Source organism: Loxodonta africana, chromosome 10 (assembly GCF_030014295.1).
Source record: "Loxodonta africana isolate mLoxAfr1 chromosome 10, mLoxAfr1.hap2, whole genome shotgun sequence".
Lineage (NCBI taxonomy): Eukaryota > Metazoa > Chordata > Mammalia > Proboscidea > Elephantidae > Loxodonta > Loxodonta africana.
Window position 1 is genome coordinate 61,524,546 of NC_087351.1, and position 20,233 is coordinate 61,544,778.

Here is a 20,233-nt window from a genome sequence, read left to right on the forward strand (position 1 = left end):
ACAGTTTGAAAAATGCTGAGCATACTGTTGGGACTCTTATGGTGATAAAAACCTAAGACTAAAACAATGATTTGGGCACTTTTAAATATTTGTATTTTTCTTAAAGTTAACATGTATGACAATTACAGAGAAACAAAACTTTATATTTTAAGTGCAAAAGTATACCTAGATAATATCTTTGCACATATCCACATATTTTTCTTAAAAGACTGTAGAAAATATGTTTCCTATAAAATTTTCTGAAGTATACCGTCATGTTTATTGTGATTTAATATAAAAAATTTGTCTAATATAAATTGATAGAACTTTGTAAAGTACCATAATTTTATTATAACTTAATATCAAAATTACATAAAATATAAAATTAAACAGGAAACTGATGAATTTGGTTTCCTCATACGGTCTTTAAGAATCTCAAAAGCCTTGAAGTTTGCTGAAAACAGAAAAAAGTGAAAAAATTAAACCTTTTAGAAACAAATTATATATTTCTTAATATTTATTTTTAATTAACTTAAAACATAGGTTAATACATGCACATGGTTCTAAATTCAAAAGAGCACACACTGAAAAGTAAGCCAGTCTCATACCTCACTTCTCCTCACACAGATTTGTGTATGCTTATAGTCTAATCATATAACAGCATGTTTGTATGTGGAATATCCTTTAAAAATGCATACATGAGTGTAGAATACGATGCATGTTATTCTACACTTTTTTTTTCAATTACTAGTAAGTACATTTATATCTTAACCAACCCCTTCTTTTGTGCCTTTGAAATTTAAATAAAACTTCTGAATACATACACACAACTTAAATAAAAATACATTTAAATGGTTTCATTGCTATGCTGTATTCCTTACTATAAAACTCCAATTAAAAAAACCTTTATTTTTACGCATAAGCCTACATATACATACCTGTAGAATAAATTTCTAGAAATTGAATTGCTGGTATATGCATTTTAGATCTTAATAAATCTTGTCAAATTGCCCTCTATAAGGTTTCATTCTGACCAACAATGTATGTGAATGCGTATTTCCGACTACATCGCCAATACTGAGTTTTTAAATAAAACAACTGTATTTGAAAGTACATATCGAAACAGGGTTAACCTTAATCTACTCTGCCTACATTTTTATGATTAACTGTACAATATGATTTCACAAGTATTCTAACAAGATCTCCTAGGCATTAAGTAGCAGGAAGACGAAATTATTTTACTATATCTTGAAATTTTTTTCTGTTCTCTCAAAAAAAAACATAAATCAAGTTTTGATTTGGGAGTGTGGATATTATATTGGATTTAGCACTGAAAAGATTCCTCGGATTATCAGTACTAAGCCACAGTTTGGAAATGATATCAAGGCTTTTCAGCATCTGTGTCCACAGAAGATACAGGAACCTGTTTCAATTCAACAAACACTAAGTGAGCACTGACTACAAGTCAAATACTATGTTAGATCCTATGCTAGAAACTTTTAGGAGGGACATGCACATTAATGACTTCTAATGCAACGTGCAAAGAACTGTAATAGCTGCATAAAGTGCTCAGAACACAAAGCAATCAGGGAAAATTACAGGAGATATAACTGAAATGACTTATGCTATCACAATACCTCAGTTAATTTCCTATTAGGTTTATTATATACCATCTCATTAAAAATATATATAAAATGGCTTGTACAGATAAATAAGAAAAATAAGTAAATGAGGAAATTCAGGTAAAGGGAAAATAGGGATCAGAAAAAAAGATGAAGCAAGGGCTGAGGTTAGCACCCACCACTTAAACTAGTAAATCGTCTGCATGACAGAGGTGGGCTGCAAATTTCACCGTTTCCTAGCAGTCAAAGTGAAGGGAGACAATTGGAAGATTTACATTTACTTGGGACAGACAGATTTCTCTTCTCCTGAGACCTGTTGAAACTGCCCAATATTGGTTTTCATAGCAGACTAATTTTTTTATGTCGATAGCATAACCCAAATCTCTATTAAGTCAATCTAAAGGCACACAGCCCTCAGAAATGGCTTAATCCCAAGGTCACAAAATTAAATGCCTTCAGGGGCAGCGGGGTACACAGGTACACAACAGGGAGTGGAGGGACTGGAGAAGAGCACTGAAAGGTATTCCAAATCATTTTTTTTTTTTTTTTTTTTAGTATTCAGTGCAGGCTACATAAAGTCAAACACATTAGACTTACAGAACACGGGTCTAGGATATCTGTGATTTTTATGAGTGTCTGTTTATATTCTAAGAACTAAGCAGTGCCTGGTATGCTATAAGAATTTAAGTAGAAAGGCAGGGTCAGGATGGCTAATAGCCAGACGCTTCCGGCAATCCCTCTTACAACTAAGACCCAAAAAAACAAGTGAAATGATTATATTTATGACAAGCTAGGAGCCCTGAACATCAAAGGCCAAGTTAGAAAACAGACTGAGTGGCAGGGAGAGAAAGAGATAGTTCAAAAGCGGAGGAGTTGCCAGCCCCGGATCACTGGGATCCCTCAGGCTCCATTCCCAGGAGTGGCTGCAGGGGGCTGGTGGTAGCGTTCGGCTGCAGTTTCTTCAGGGAGAAGCAACCAGCCGCACAGCCTACTCACACCTCCAGACCCAGAGAAGAACGGTGCTCTTGGCAAAAGCTGAGTACTTGCATATATTTTTCCGTGCCCCCTGCCCCCAAGCTGGCTTCTGATTTCCCTGGGCCTGGGATAAGCCCTGTTGAGAGCCAGGAGCGATTCTCTCAGCCTTGGAGAAGGAATAAAGTTGCAATTGGGGGAAAAGATAATTTGCCAGCTCCACTAACCTGGGGAGCGCCAGATAGAAGTAGCTCCTATCCAGACATAGACAGTGTGTTGACTTTGAATACCTTTTGCCCCTGTGTGGACCTGTGTGGGCCTATTACAGGAGAATACGCCCTTGTTGGTAGACAGCAACTGTTTCAGCTGTACGGTAGAGAGGTGGGTGTTTGATGTTTGACACCCCATTGCCTATTAAACACGGTCCTCACCTACCCACATCAGGGGCCTAAGGACTCGTGGCTCTACTCAGGTCACCCAAACACCTGCGACAGGCATCCAAGAATAACTAGTACCTCCCGGTCCTTAAAACCTAAAGCATTGGGTGCCCGTAGACTGTCTACAGAACTCACCCACCTGTACACTCTAGGGAACAGGGATGCACTTTCCTCAGAGACACTTGGGGGACAATTCTGAGACCCCTGCCTTGTTCAGAACGTGACCTCCTGCTGCAACCAGATACCGGTACCTACACCAATCACCCCTGCCCTTCTAAGACTGTAGGACAGAGCCTGTACCACACACTTGATGAACAACTACCTGGACACATGAGCTGAATCCATACAAGGAAAGTGAACGGACTTCTAGACTGATAACACCTAATAACAGCTCTAAGCATCTGGTGACAGGACGCTAGAGCTTCAAAGTCGAAAGTAATCAAGCTAGCTCAAGCAAGCAACCTATTTGGGCATATCAAAACAAAGCGAAGCAAAAAGCTAGGATACAATAAGCACACAAAATAATAATGTACAGATGGCTCAGAGACAACAGTCAATATCAAATCACATAAAGAAACCGACCATGATCGCTTCAACAAGCTCTCAAAGAATCAAGGGATCTTATAGATGAAAGTGCATTCCTGTAATTACCAGAGGCAGAATACAAAAGATTAATATACAGAACCCTTTAAGACATCAGGCAATACGCAGAACAAGCCAAGGAACACACAGATAAAGCAGCTGAAGAAATTAAAAAGGTTCAAAGAACATATGAAAAATTTAATAAGCTGCAAGAATCCATAGGGAGACAGCAATTAGAAATTCAGAAGATTAACAATAAAATTACAGATTTAGACAGATTTAGACAACTCAATAGAAAGAGAAGAATTGAGCAAGTGGAAGGCAGAATTGGTGAGCTTGAAGACAAAGCACTTTGCACCAATATATTTAAAGAAAAATCAGATAAAAATTTTTTTAAAAAATGCAGAAACTTTAAGAATCATGTGGGACTCTATCAAGAGAAATAACCCACGAATGACTGGAGTACCAGAACAGGGGAATATCAGAAAATACAAAGAGAATTGTTGACGATTTGTTGGCAGAAAATTTCCTGATATCATGAAAGATGAGAAGATATCTATCCAAGACGCTCATCGAACTCCACGTAAGGTAGATTTTAAAACAAAGTCACCAAGATATATTATAATCAAACTTGACAAAACCAAAAATAGAGAATTTTAAGAGCAGGTAGGGATAAATGAAAAGTCATCTACAATAAGCTCGGCCTACTCGGCAGAAACCATGCAGGGAAGAAGGCAATGGAATGACTTATATAAAGCATTGTAGGAAAAAAATTGCCAACTAAGAATCATAAATCCAGCAAAACTGTCTCTCAAGTATGAAGGTGAAATCAGGACATTTCCAGATAAACAGAAGTTTAGGGAATTTGTAAAAACCAAATCAAAACTACAAGAAATACCAAAAGGAGTTCTTTGGTTAGAAAATCAATAATATCAGGTATCAACCCAAGACTAGAACACTGGACAGAGCAATCAGATGTCAACCCAGACATGGAAATCACAAAAACAGGATAAAAAAAAGGCTCAAAATGGGGAAACAGCTATGTTATTATGTAAAAGGAGACAACATTAAAACAATAAAGAGGGACTAAGAAATGTAGTCACTGATCTTTCACGTGGAGAGGAAGACAAAGCAATATAAAGAAATAAGAGTTAGGTTTAAACTTAGAAAAATATGCATAAATATTAAGGTAACCACAAAGAAGACTAACTATCCTACACAACAAAATAAAACACACAAAAAAAATAGAGACTCAGCAGAAACAAAATCAACAACAATGAATAAGAGAAAAAGACAATATATAAACTACTCAGCACAAAAAATTAAGTGGGAAAAAGAAACTGTCAGCAACACACAAAAAAAGACACCAAAATGAAATGACAGCACTAAATTCATTCCTATCCATAATTACACTGAATGTAAATGGACTAAATGCACCAATAAAGAGACACAGAGTGGCAGAACGGATAAAAAACATGATCCGTCTATATGTTGCCTACAAGAGACACACCTTAGAAACACAAACAAACTAAAACTCAAACGATGGGAAAAAATAAGCAAACAACAATCAAAAAAGAGCAGGAGGGACAATATTAATTTCTGACAAAACAGACTTTAAAGTTAAATCCACCACAAAGGATGAGAAAGGACACTATATAATGATTAAAGGGACAATATACCAGGAGGATATAATCCTATTAAATATTTATGCACCCAATGACAGGGCTGCAAGATACATAAAACAAACGCTAAGAGCTTGAAAAGTGAGACAGACATTTCCACAATAGTAGTAGGAGACTTCAACACACTACTTCAGTTAAGGACAGGACATCCAGAAAGCAGCTCAATAAAGACACAGAAAATCTAAATGCCACAATCAACCAACTTGACCTTATAGACGTTTACAGAACACTCCACCCAACAGCAGCCAACTATATTTTCTAGTGCACATGGAACGTTCTCCAGAATAGACCACATAAAGCAAGCCTTAGCAGAATCCAAAACACTGAAATATTTTACAAAGCGTCTTCTCTGACCATAAGGCCATAAAAGTAGAAATCAATAACAAAAAAGCAGGGAAAAGAAATCAAACACCTGGAAACTGAACAATACCCTGCTCAAAAAAGACACTAAGGTTGGAATAAAGAAATTCATTGAATCCAATGAGCATGAAAACACTTCCTATCAGAAGTGGGACACAGCGAAAGCAGTGCTCAGAGGTCAATTTATATCAATAAATGAACACATACAAAAAAAAGAAAAGGTCAAAATCAAATAAATATCCCTACAACCTGAACAAATAGAAAGCAACAAAAGAAACCCTCAGGCACCAGAAGAAAGCAAATAATAAAAATTAGAGCAGAATTAAATGAAATAGAAAACAGAAAAACAATTGAAAGAATTAACTAGACCAAAAGCTGATTCTTTGAAAAAATTAACAAAATTGATAAACCATTGGCCAAACTGACAAAAGAAAAACCGGACAAGAAGCAAATAACCCGAATAAGATATGAGATGGGCGATATTACAACAGACCCAACTGAAATTAAAAGAATCATATCAGATTACTATGAAAAATTGTACTCTAACAAATTTGAAAACCTAGAAGAAATGGATGAATTCCTAGAAACGCACTGCCTACCTAAACTAACACAGAGGTAGAACAACTAAATAGATCCATAACAAAAGAAGAGGTTGCAAAGGTAATCAAAAAACTACCAACAAAAAAACCCCTGGCCCATACGGCTTCACTGCAAAATTCTACCAAACTTTCAGAGAAGAGTTAACACCACTACTACTAAAGCTATTTCAGAGCATAGAAAAGGACGGAGTACTCTCAAACTCATCCTTTGAAGCCAGCATATCCCTGATACACCACAAAAAAAGAAAATTACAGACCTATACCCGTCATGAACTTAGATGCAAAAATCCTCAACAAAATTCTAACCAATAGAATTCAATAACTTATCAAAAAAATAATTCACCATAACCAAGTGGGATTCATACCAGGTATGCAGGGATGGTTCAACATTAGAAAAACAATTAATGTAATCCATCATATAAATAAAACAAAAGACAAGAATCTCACGATTTTAATCAATTCATGCAGAAAAGGCATTTGACACAATTCGATAGCCATTCATGATAAAAACTCTCAGCAAAATAGGAATAGAAGGAAAATTCCTCAACATAATACAGGGCATTTATACAAAGCCAATAGCCAACATCATCCTAAATGGAGAGAGCCTGAAAGCATTCCCCCTGAGATCGGAAACCAAACAAGGATGCCCTTTAACACCACTCTTGAAATATTCAACATTGTGCTGGAGGTCCTAGCCAGAGCAATTAGGCTAGATAAAGAAATACAGGGCATCCAGATTGGCAAGGAAGAAGCAAAAGTATCTCTATTTGCAGATGACACGATCTTATACACAGAAAACCCTAAAGAATACTCAAGATAACTATCGAAACTAATACAGGAGTTCAGCAGAGTATCAGGATACAAGATAAACATACAGGAATCAGTTGGATTCCTCTACACCAACAAAAAGAACATCGAAGAGGAAATCACCAAATCAATACCATTTACAGTAGCCCCCAAGAAGATAAAATACTTAGGAATAAATCTTACCAGAGATGTAAAGGACCTATACAAAGAAAACTACAAGACACTACCGCAAGAAACCAAAAGAGACCTACATAAGTGGAAAAACATACCTTGCTCATGGATAGGAAGGCTTAACATTGTAAAAATGTCTATTCTACCAAAAGCGATCTACAGATACAATGCAATCCCGATCCAAATTCCAAAGACATTTTTTAATTAGACAGAGAAACAAATCACCAACTTCATACGGAAGGGAAAGAGGCCCCAGATAAGCAAAGCACTATTGAAAAAGAAGAAGAAAGTAGAAGGCCTCAGTCTACCTGATTTTAGAACCCATTATATGTTCACAGTAGTCAAAACAGCCTGGTACTAGTACAAAAACTAGGACAACAACAGATATATAGACCAATGGAACAGAATTAAGAATCCAGACATAAATCCATCCACATATGAGCAGTTGATATTTGACAAAGGCCCAAAGTCAGTTAAATGGGGAAAAGACAGCCTGTTTAACAAATGGTGCTGGCATAACTGCATACCCATCTGCAAAAAAATGAAAGAAGAACCATACCTCACACCATGCACAAAATCGAACTAAAAATGGAACAAAGACCTAAATATAAAATCAAAAACAATAAAGATCATGGAAGAAAAAATAGGGACAATGCTAGGAGCCCTAATACATGGCATAAACAGTATACAAAACATTACTAACAATGCAAAAGAGAAACTAGATACCTGGGAGCTCCTAAAAATCAAACACCTATGCTCATCCAAAGACTTCACCAAAAGAGTAAGATTACCTATAGGATGGGAAAAAGTTTTTAGCTATGACATTTCTGATCAGTGCCTGATCTCTAAAATCTACATGATACTGCAAAAACTCAACTACAAAAAGACAAACAACCCAGTTAAAAAATGGGCAAAGGATATGAACAGGCACTTCACTAAAGAAGTCATCCAGGTAGCTAACAGATACATGAGGACATGCTCACAATCATTAGCCACTAGAGAAATGCAAATCAAAACTACAATGAGATTCCATCTCACTCCAACAAGGCTGGCATTAATCCAAAAAACACAAAATAATAAATGTTGGAAAGGTTGTGGAGAGTCTGGAACTCTTATACACTGCTGGTGGGAATGTAAATGGTACAACCACTTTGGAAATCGATTTGGCACTTCCTTAAAAAGCTAGAAATAGAACTATACAATCCAGCAATCCCACTCCTTGGAATATATCCTAGAGAAATAAGAACCTTTATATGAACAGATATATGCACACCCATGCTCACTGCAGCACTGTTTACAATAGCAAAAAGATGGAAGCAACCAAGGTGCCCATCAACAGATGAATGGATGAATAAATTATGGTATATTCACACAATTCAATACTACGCATCAGTAAAGAACAATGATGAAACCGTCAATTATTTCACAACAAGGAGGAATCTGGAAGGCATTATGCTGAGGGAAATTAGTTACAAAAGGACAAATGTTGCATAAGAGCACTATTATAAGAACTTGAGAAATAGTTTAAACAGAGAAGAAAATATTCTTTGATGGTTACAAGAGTGGGGAGGGACAAAGGGAGGGAGAGGGGTTTTCACTAGATAGTAGGCAAGAACTATTTTAGGTGAAGGGAAAGACAACACACAATACAGGAGAGGTCAGCACAACTGGACTAAACAAAAAGCAAAGAAGTTTCCTGAATAAACTGAACGCTTCGAAGGCCAGCGTAGCAGGGGCAGGGTTTGGGGGCCATGGTTTCAGGGGACATCTAAGTGAATTGGCATAATAAAATCTATTAAGAAAACATTCTGCATCCCACTTTGGAAAGTGGTGTCCGGAGTCTTAAACACTAGCAAGAAGCCATCTAAGATGCATCTATTGGTCTTAACCCACCTGGAGCAAAGGAAAATGAAGAACACCAAAGACACAAGGTAATTATGAGCCCAAGAGACAGAAAGGGCCACATAAACCAGAGACTACATCAGCCTGAGACCAGAAGAACTAGATGGTGCCCAGCTACAACCAATGACTGCCCTGACAGGGAACACAACAGAGAACCCTTGAGGGAGCAGAAGAGCAGTGGGATGCAGACTTCAAATTCTCATAAAAAGACCAGACTTAATGGTCTGACTGAGACTAGAAGGGCTCCGGTAGTCATGGTCCCCAGACCTTCTGTTAGCCCAAGACGGGAACCATTCCCAAAGCCAACTCTCCAGACAGGGATTGGACTGGATAATGGACTAGAAAATGATAATAGTGAAGAATGATCTACTTGAACCAAGTAGACACATGAGACTATGTTGGCATCTCCTGTCCAGAGATAAAAGGCCAGAAGGGGTCAGAAGCTGGCCGAATGGACACAAAAAGAGAGAGCAGAGTGAAGGAGTGTGCTGTCTCATTAGGGATAGAGCAACTAGGAGTATATAGCAATGTGTATATAAATTTTTGTACGAGACACCGACTTGATTTGTAAATTTTCACTTAAAGCACAATAAAAATTAAAAAAAAAAATTTATGTATACGTCAAATAAGTAGATTCAAGAATAAAATTTACGGTATCTAATAGAATAAATCAACTTCAAATATCCACGTATTGAGCAGCAAGAATATATATGTACAATATTTTGCCAAGAAGTATAATAAACTGTTTATCATGGTATCAGGAAGGGGAGGTTTATTTCCTTCACAGTTTTATACTTTTAAGCATTGTTTGAAACACTTAGCATGTACTCCACTGTTTTTTGTTAACTGAAGTGAGGTAACATAAAATTAACTATTTTAAAGTGAACAGTTCAATGGCATTTAGTACATTAACATTCATCCACCGCTTCTATCTAGGTCCAAAACATTTACATCACCACAAAAGGAAATCCGTATCCACTAAGCAGTAGCTGTCCATTCTCCCCTCCTGCAGCCCTGGGCAAGCACTAAACTCCATTCCGTCTCTATGGATATACATATTTGGGATATTTCTTATAAATGGAATCATACGATATATGACATTTTGTGTCAGGTTTCTTTCACTTGTACTCACTTTTATTTGAATAAATATGTTAATTACAAAAAAATTGGAGAGCTTTACGTTCAAGATTACATTCTTTGACAAATCTGGAGGGTAACTTGGTCATCTGTTCTCAATCGGAAGTGGGAACTTTATCAAAATATAGTGTCTAAGAAATCATTACACATTAGGATGCCTGAATCCAAAGGAAACAGTGTTTAAAATGAATATTCCTGGTCCCTACAATTAGATATTCATTTGATAAATCTGGGGTTCCAAAAAACTCATTGCTGTGGAGTCGATTCTGACTCATAGTGACCCACTGACTCACAGCAACCCTGTAGGGCAGAGTAGATCTGCCACATAAGGTTTCCAAGGCTGTAGTCTTTACAGAAGCACACTGCCTCACCTTTCTCCCATAGAGCCACTGGGTGGGTTTGAACCACCTGCCTTTCTGTTAGCAGCTGAATGCTTAACCACTACCCCACCAGGGCTCCTTCCAAGTCTGGGGTAGAATCCTGGAATTTAACATATTTACCAAACACCCAGAGGATTCTGATGCAGGTGGTATACAGACCACTCTTTGAAAATCACTACCCACTCAGGTGAATTTTCTTTCTCAAGACCTCCTTCTAGACCCAACTCCCCACCATCACCACACTGTACTCAGCATTCACCCACCCCCACTTGTTTGTTGCCAGTTTAGGGCAGATTACCTAGGCTTTGAGAATCAACCATATGGAGGGCAGGGCTGATCTCTTAGAATAAGAGCATCACCAGGAGTCGCCCTGTAAGAGAAGTAGCCCGCCTCCACATCTGGTTTGAGATTTCCCTCAGAAAACAGTTTTTGATCTATTTCAACACAAATATGCCATGAAGTACTTGCAATTCTGTGTCACACAGCATGACCACAATAAATTCAGCCTAGAACATTTCCAGTGGGTTACCATACCCATTGCCGTCAAGTTGATTACAACCCATAGCAACCCTATAGGACAGAGTAGCACTGCCCCATAGGGTTTCCAAGGAGCACTGGCAAATTTGAACTGCCAACCATTTGGTTAGCTTATCCACTGTGCCACCAGGACTCTGTGGGCCACCATTGGTATTTTTAAAACTCAATAACACATCTAGTGAATATCTGATTTTTAGCAATGTAACACCAGGAAAAAGCTTCTTCTTGCTGTTTCTGTAGGTATACTTACCTATCTTCTACCGTCTTAGTGGAAGGATAAAAAACTTTGAATGAAAATCCACTTCTTGGAAAAGAACCCTTTGAAGAGAAAAATCCTGTAAGTGAATATTCAACTTCCATAAAATAATTTGTATTTTTAAAATCAAATCCCTTGGTTATTGAAAGAATTTGTTAATCAAATTCTTGACTTAAAAATAAGGTAAAAAGGTATGACTAAAAAGTAACAAGACACATTTTTGCATGATCTTTATAGAGAAGGTATTATTATAAAGTATCTCCACCTGAAGCAAAATCATTCAGTTGGCTACAGTTGTGCTAACAGATTTGACTGGAAATGCTTAGGAATGGCTCTATTTGGTACGAAAAATAAACAATACTATGTGATGCTAAATATGCATATGAGACACTCAAACATCATGTTCAGAAAGTCTTTCCTGCTCCTCCCCTCAGTGAAAATCTGGGCCTAATGCTCCTTCAGTGTGCCCTAAAAGACTAAGCAATAATCACATATACAATGGTCCATCTGCTACTAAAGTCCACAGTTAGTGAGCAGTGTCTCTGTCATTTCAGTCTTTGTGACCCTAGCACCTAATTCAATGCCTGACAATGACAGATATTCATAAATATCAAGTTTATAAGGATGAAGTAATGTCAAAACCAAATTTTGGGCTTTCCCAAATGGTATATGTAAAAAAGATAAAACGATGCTGCAGGAGGTGGTTGTTTACAGGAAGAAAAAGCGGAAAAATTCAGAAATAACATGTATTGAAAAACAGCAATAACTATGAGAATGTCCAGTTAAATTTTAATAAGGAAACGGCCTCATTGTGAAAGAATATTTGAACGTGAATAAAGATAATACAAAAATTAGGCCACAAACTTCAGCCAAATCAGTTAATTCTGCTCATCTCATAGAGCTGTGGTATTCAACCGTGGACAATTTTGCCCTCCAGGAGACACTTGGCAATGTCTAGGGACATTTTTGATTGTGGCGCTACTAGAATCAAGCGGGTAGAGGCCAGGGATGCTGCTAAACATCCTACAATGAACATGACAGTCCCCACAACAAAAAATTATTCAATCCAAAATGTCGATAATACCGAGGTTGAAAAACTCATCTTAGAGAAAGACAAAATAACAAGTTTGAAGAAAGCAGTAACCAATGCTGTATTTCTGCACAAATAACGTGCACCTTCTACATTTGTTTGCCAGCCACTCCCTCCAAGGCATGCATTATTTGTGTAAAAATACGGTAATAAGGCATGATGTTTCTAGAAATGACCTAGATGAAGCTAAAAGTATTAAAGTCTAAAATTCACAGGCATCAAGGAAGCATGCGAATTAAAAATCCTTAGTGAGGATTATATTTTGTTTGACACAGCAGTGTTTATGTAGTAGATAGTCCCGAAATTCAAAAAGTCAATCATACTTCTGTAGAAATTGTGAAGAAACTTCAAGGTTCTCCATAAAAATTAAATAATAAAGTTGTCCCAATGAAAATTTCCTCTTTCATCAAGCTTGAATTTTTAGGAATTGGGAAAATTTCCAAAAATCAAAATCATTCTCAAAGGACAAGTACCACAAATATATTTAAAGACAACAACATATAGGCTCTGAAAGTTCCTACAGAGGAAGTTACTTTGAAGGGGAAAATACTTTTTTAGATATATAACTTATGGTGGATTTTTTTTTAAGTCACGTTATAGTCACACAGTATATTGAAAGTTTGTGTATAAGAATTTTCTTTCTGTTTATGCCAAACTAACTCAATGTTTCATTAGTATACTTTTACACCAACAGTAATTTGATTAAATATAAATTTTAAATTTAAAGAAATATGTTCTAGTCTTGACAAATAATAACTATATAATATTAACTACATTCTTACAGGGTTTATGCAGAGGCATTCGGTATTAGTCATAGTGAAAGGATCATATTTGTCTGCAATGACAAGTAGATCAGGCACAGGATACACTCTCAAAGTATAGTCATATGCCCAGTACACTGGGCAGACGTAAAGGGGTAGAGGAGTCAGATGTCCTTGGGATAAGATAGTCTTTATAAACTACAAAAGGAAAACACAAAACAAATTTCAATTCATTTGTAAAAGTTAAAATGCCTAACAAATAATTTCAAATTAAACATCAATTACTAAAAGGATTAGAAAAATTTGAGAAGCAATTTTGAAAGCTTTTAGTCACACGAGCTCTGGGAATCACTGATGTTTGATAGAAAATGAAATCAAGTATCCTGTATTTTAGGAAAAATCTAGGGGTTTTCATTTAATACCAGGTGCCATAAAAGCCACTTCCCCGGATAGTCATATTAGATCAACTGTACATATTTTGTCTGATTGAACTCATTTACTAATTCTGTTCATCTGATAATAATTTCATAGCATAAATAAAACCTAGAATATTTAGCCTACATAAACTTTAAATAATATAAAATTAAATAATAAAAACGTTTTGTATCACCTACTTCCGTACTTCTCAAATGGTGGGACATGTATCAATGGATTAACACGTGTGTCAGGGAGCTTAAAGCTACAAGCTAAACCTGATGTGGACATATCATAAGAAATATGCAATAAACATGACAAATAAGAACATTTTATTAAAATAAATGTATATATATTTTAAAGTATATAACGTAAGGTTTACGAATTTTAAAGGTAAAACAGGAAGCTTCAAAGAAATTTCCTGCTTATTGTGGATTTTCCTCTGCCATTGGGGATATTTCAGTAGGAAAGTTGAGAAACACCAACTTACTTTATAGGATAAAATCATGTTCAAATTATTTTGAACCACACAGACATTCTAACCAAAAACCAAACTATTAAGTGGTTTAACAAAATTTTATATAATGCAACATGTTAGGTAGTTTAAGAAAGAAGACTTAACTTACATGATTAGGAATATCCAAATTGCTACTAGGGAAACGGACACAATTTCTGCACATTTTATTCACTAAGTCTTCACGAAAGACGATAATTTCCTGTGTACAATACTGAATTCTGAAATGAAAATAGGTGACTTTGACTTTCTCAGAAAAAACATGAGATAATTTTAAAGGCAAAATGTTTTGTTATACAAACTCATCCTACTTCTAATTGTAAATCACAGCAAAAATTCAACCAGAATCTATTCATCCATTTATTCTATATCTATTGAGCTCTTAATGTGTACCTAGCACTGTTCAAGTCATGAATGAATACAACAAAAAGATCCCGGACCTCATGCAGTTTACATTTTAATGGGAGATGGAAGAAGGTGGAGGAAACAAGCAATAAACAGGATAATGTTATGGTCTGTTAGAAGTGTATGGAAAATGTAAACAGAATAAGGGAGATCACACCAGGGGAGTGAGGGTCTGGAAGGCTGGAGTATTAAGTAAGATGATCAGGCCAGTCAGGGCTTCTTAAGAAGTGTACCTGCAGCACAGACTTGAAGGAGGTGAGGGAGTTAGTCAAGCAGACATCCAAGGAAAGAATATCGCAGACAGAGAGAACAGGTATAGCAAAGGCCTTAAGACTGAACATGCCTGGTGTGTTTGAGGAACAGAAATAAGGGTGGTGTGGCTGGAGGAGATGGAGAGGGGAGGAAGTAAGAGGAGAGGTAATTAGAGAGGTAATAGGGGCCAGATCATGCCTTGATTACTACTGCAAGGATTTGCGCTTTTACTGAATGACATGAGGGATTCCTTCTTTCAGGATCAGTAAGGAGGCCTTATGTCTTAAAGGATCACTCTGATGCTACATTAAGAATAGATTATCCAGAACCCCTGCAAAAGCAAAGACAAGAAAGCAAGAATGGACAGGAAAACTAGATGAATGGAAATACGGAAACAAGGGTGGAGAAGGGGAAGAGTATTAACACATTTCGGGGTTGGCAACCAATGTCACAAAATAATTTGTGTATTAATTGTTTAATGAGAAGCTAATTTGCTCTGCAAACTTTCACCTAAAACACAGTAAAAAAAAAAAAAGATTATACAGAGGGGCAGGGGTAGAAGCTAGAAACCAGTTAGGAGGCTATTACACTAATCCCATCCAGAGAAGAACAGAGAGGGTGGTAATGGTGGAGATGTAGAGAGGTGACCAGATTCTGGATAGATTTCAAGTTAACAGGACTTCCTGAAAAACTGGATGAGGCGAACTTCAAGGTTTTTGGCCTGAGCAACTGGTAGGATAAAGGTGTCAAAAACTAAGAAGGAAGGCTACAGAACAGATTTGGACAATCAGGTGTTGAGTTTTAAGTTGTTTATTAGACATCCAAGTGGAGACGATGAGTAGTCAAGTGGATATATGAGTCTGGAGGTTGGGAGAGAGGTATTTAAAGCCATGGGACAGGATAAGGTCAATGAAAGGGTGAATGTAAGCAGAAAAGAGAGAAGATCCAGGGACTGAATCTTAGGGTATTTCCACAGTAAGATTCTATGATTACAGTGAGAAGCACATAAATTAAATATGTAATCTTTTCATTCTCCCATTATAACTTTTTAAAAATGATGTGTAATGAGACTATACGTGGTACGATTAATTACTTTTGTGTGCGGCCTTTCTAGCCATGGTCTTGTAACTCCCACCCAGGTGACTGGGCAGGACTGTATGATGGAGTAATTGTGGCCCACCAAGGGGGCTGTCAGTTTTGCCTTAAAAGAGAGTCAATTCTAGAGCAGAGAGGAGGAACTCACCACCACCAATAAAGGAGAGACCAGGGAAAGACCTGGCAGCAGGAGACGGTGCAGTGGGCTTCCCGGCCCACAGAGAGAGAGAAAGCTGAGTGCATTTGGGGAGAGGCCTAGGGCCAGGGAGAGGCATGCCTGTGCGCACAGTTGGAATGAGGCTGTCCTGATGGAAGAACTGTATCCTGAGTTTTCCTGAGCCTGAATTATAACTGCTACTTCCCTAATAAACCCCATAATCGTGAGTATGGTCTGTGAGTTCTGTGTGGGCATTGCAATGAATTATCCAACCCAGCAGAGAAGTAGAGTGCTGTGCGAGGGACAGTTAGTGATGGAATTCATAACGATGGCAGAGAGAGGAGGTTTGTCTGGCCTCCACCTCATAGGAGTCGGTCTTGCGCTCTTATCTTGGTTCTCCTTCCCCCTTGTGGAGCTGAAGGAGGTCAGACACTGCCACCAAACCATTTTTACACTGGGTATTTTAAAATCTCCATCCATTATTCAAGCTTCTAAATTCACTAATAGTTAATATTTAAATATAGTTTTAAAATTTTCAAAGCTTTGAACAAGATGGTGCCTGGCAACAACCGATGACTGCCCAGACAGGGAACACAAAAGAGAACCCCTGAGGGAGCAGGATAGCAGTGGGATGCAGACCCCAAATTCTTATAAGACCAGACTTAATGGTCTGACTGAGACTGGAAGGACCCCGGTGGTCATGGCTCTCAGACCTTCTGTTGCCCCAGGACAGGAACCATTCCCAAAGCTAACTCTTCAGACATGGATTGGACTGGACAATGGGTTAGAGAGGGACGCTGGTGAGGAGTGAGCTTCTTGGATCAGGTGGACACTTGAGACTACGTTGGCATCTCCTGCCTGGAGGGGAGATGAGAAGGGTGTAGGGGGTTAGAAGCTGGTGAAATGGACACGAAAAGAGAGAGTGGAAGGAGAGAGCAGGCTGTCTCATTAGGGAGAGAGTAATTGGGAGTCTGTAGCAAGGTGTATACGGGTTTTTGTGTGAGAGACTGACTTGATTTGTAAACTTTCACTTAAAGCACAATAAAAATTATTTCAAAAAAATTTTTTTTCAAAGCTTTGAGGAACCTAAAAATTTTTTTTTAATTTCCTTTTTATATTTATTCCATAACAGTCAAAACTCAGAGATTAATTTTAAAAAAGAGTTCATTTTTACATGAAAGAAAAAAAACTATAGCATAAACTACTGGCAGTTACCTGCAAGGGTTAGTAGTAAAAACTGAAAATGGTACTCTTTGTCTGAATTCATTCGTGATGCTCTCAGCAAGTGGTGGCCTACAAAAACAATTTATGTGATGCAGTATATATTTTAAAATTTTACAAAATTTTCTTTAATAATAAAATTTGAATAAAACTTACCTTGGTAAGATGGAGCCAAATCCAGGATCCTCTGGACCAGGCACAAACACAAAACGACTACTGTAGCATAATTCAACATAATTTATTAAAATTTTGTTTGTTTGTTTCTCCAGCCCTATCAAATAGTCTAAAAACAAGTTATTGCCTTTAACTGAATCATGAATTTAAAAACAATTTTTTAATTTTACACACTTTAATGAACTGTTAAAAATCTCTAGACTAGCAATGAGCAGAACTTTCTATGATGGCAGATGTGTTCTATATCTGCACTGTCCAACTATCAAGTACTTGCACTGTTGCTAGTGTGACTGAGGACTGAAATTTAAATTTTATCTAACTTTAATTAGTTTACATTTACAAAGAAACATGTGGCTAGTATCATACTGAGCAGTGCAACTCTAGACCCTTGGAGTAACATCACCAAGGAATTCAAAATATGGTTGAAATTATCACTGTTACTTATAATATTTTTCACTATAAATCTCTAGTATGGTATAATGTACATTATCATGATATAAGGATAATTACATCTCTTAGCTCCATTAATTTTCTCAACTTTCTTTTTCTTCCATTAGTTTCTTACCACTGATATAAAATCTGTTGTTGTTGTTAGGTGCCATCGAGTCAGTTCCAACACACAGCGACCTTACAGGAGAGTAGAACTGCCCCATAGGGTTTTCAGGGAGTGGCTGGTGGATTTGAACTACCGACCTTTTAGTTAGTGGCCAAGCTCTTAACCACTATGCCACCAAGGTTCCAATATAAAACTAAGATTTTTTTTTTTTTAAACAAAATCATTTAAGTAAAAAATATAGCAATAAAGACCATTACCTTTGGTGAATATTTGGGTATTCACATATTATGTCTGCCAAAGATTTTAGAGAATCTAAAAATTTTAAAGGGATATAAAATTTAGTTTGCATATACACACATAAAAAATTCTATTTGATTAGATACAATTATACATATTTTAATAAAATTAAAATGATACAAATCATTTCCTATCCATTTATATAAATAAACACTTCTTATTAAATAGACCTCAATACCTTTCAAAGATTGAACTTGATTTTTTCCATATGGTGCAGATGAAAAATTACCACACAGGATAAAGCAGGTTGGAGGTGCTGGTGAATAACCTGAAGAATAAAAGGATAAATGAACATCACTTTTCTAGTCTAGAAATCAGATTAAAAGCCCATTAGCCATGAGTTTTTAGTAATAAAAACTAATTTAATAACAACGTATTATTAAAATAATAGTAATAATAGCATTCATTTATTGAGTACTTATTATGTGCCAGGCCCTGCATTGGCTTAATCCTTACAATGTCCCTATAAGCTGAGACTTACAGCAGTTAAGTAACCTGCCCAAAGTATTAGGCTGGAACTTAAATCCAGTTCTGTCAGATTTTCAAAGCCCAAAGCTCTTATCTAATTTCTTGTACTATGCTGTTGCTGTTGGGTGCTGTCAAGTCGATTTTCAACTCATAGGAACCCTGTGTGACAGAGCAGAACTGCCCCATAGGATTCTGTAAACTGTAATCTTTATGGGAGTAGATTGCCAGATCTTCCTCCCACGGACCCCCGGGTGGATTCGAACCACCAACTTTTTGGTTAGCAGCTGAAAAATTTTAGCCATACTATATTCAGGACTAATTTTTATTTATCATAAATACACATACACACGCATACATCTATTTTTCAAATGTAAAAAAATAAGTCTTTTAGACGAAATCTTATTTAAAGTATCTTACTGCTGGATCATTGCTCTTTAAAAACTAGAATACTCAAAAAATATACGTTTTTAAAAAGAATTTCATTTTAAGATATAAGCTGTCTTATCAAGAGTTCAAAAGGGAATAGAAGAAAATAACACCTACCAGAAAACATGGTGTGAAGTTTTTCCAATACTTCTACTTGGTCCAGCCAAACGTCAGATATAAACACAAACATGGCATCTTTGTTCTCATCTTCTAGTTGTTTTAGTTTTGCAGACGTCTTCACAGAAGTATTAGAAGGTCCTCCAAAAAAATTTATATTTCCATAGTAGGCCCTAGGTAATTATAAAATACCAATTATTATCTTTTATCCTATATTCTGTTGGAGATATTTTTCTATTAATTTTACAAGTTTAGCTTACTATGTAATAAGGTTATTTTCCCACCAATGTAAATAGTACCAAGAAAATGTAATATTTGTAGCACTTTAAAAAACAAACTTAATTTAAATTTCCTAAAATGAGGCAGGAAGTATCACAGAAACAGTAAATAAAATAATTGGCTACATCTGTGCCTTTTAAAACTGACTAATGTAAAAATTAAATCATAATTTCCTACGTAGTTGAATGTAGGAAAAAATGAGTACTCCATTTGAACAATATGTAATAGAAGCCTCAGCAATGTGCTACCCATTTGACCAAGCAATTTCACGTCTCAGGAATTCAGGATGTGAACAAAGGCTAACATACATCCCAGAACTGTGAAAGTTTGGAAGGCAACTGGAAGCTTGACAAGAAAGGGTCATAGAAAATGGGGTAATCTGCACATGCCTGGCCTCTGCAGCTATGCCTACTCCGCACGGCCTGACACCCTGTGGTTCCCAGCTTAAATGTTACTAAACCAGTGAAGCGACCCCTGAGGATCCCAAAGAGGTTAGATATTCCCATTATATATTCAAATAGCATCCCGCATTTTTCCTTTGTAGAACTTATCAAATTTGTAATCAGCTAATTTTCTGGGTAATT

The 20,233-nt window shown here is 36.7% G+C and overlaps 1 protein-coding gene across 3 annotated transcripts in view; it reads right to left on the minus strand.

Moving 5' to 3' along the window:
- Window positions 1–244: 244 nt before the first annotated feature.
- POLE2 (DNA polymerase epsilon 2, accessory subunit) overlaps window positions 245–20,233 on the minus strand; it is a 39,186-nt gene continuing 19,197 nt past the window's right edge. For all 3 annotated transcript variants that reach the window (XM_023546143.2, XM_003408544.3, XM_064292430.1), the window contains 9 exons: window positions 19,371–19,543; window positions 18,538–18,627; window positions 18,320–18,374; window positions 17,489–17,548; window positions 17,327–17,404; window positions 14,315–14,423; window positions 13,296–13,472; window positions 11,418–11,485; window positions 245–433 (listed from right to left, as the gene is read on the minus strand). In XM_023546143.2, the coding sequence (XP_023401911.2) occupies window positions 415–433; window positions 11,418–11,485; window positions 13,296–13,472; window positions 14,315–14,423; window positions 17,327–17,404; window positions 17,489–17,548; window positions 18,320–18,374; window positions 18,538–18,627; window positions 19,371–19,543 (829 nt within the window). In that variant the 3' untranslated portion in view covers window positions 245–414. The remainder of the gene's footprint in view (window positions 434–11,417; window positions 11,486–13,295; window positions 13,473–14,314; window positions 14,424–17,326; window positions 17,405–17,488; window positions 17,549–18,319; window positions 18,375–18,537; window positions 18,628–19,370; window positions 19,544–20,233) is intronic.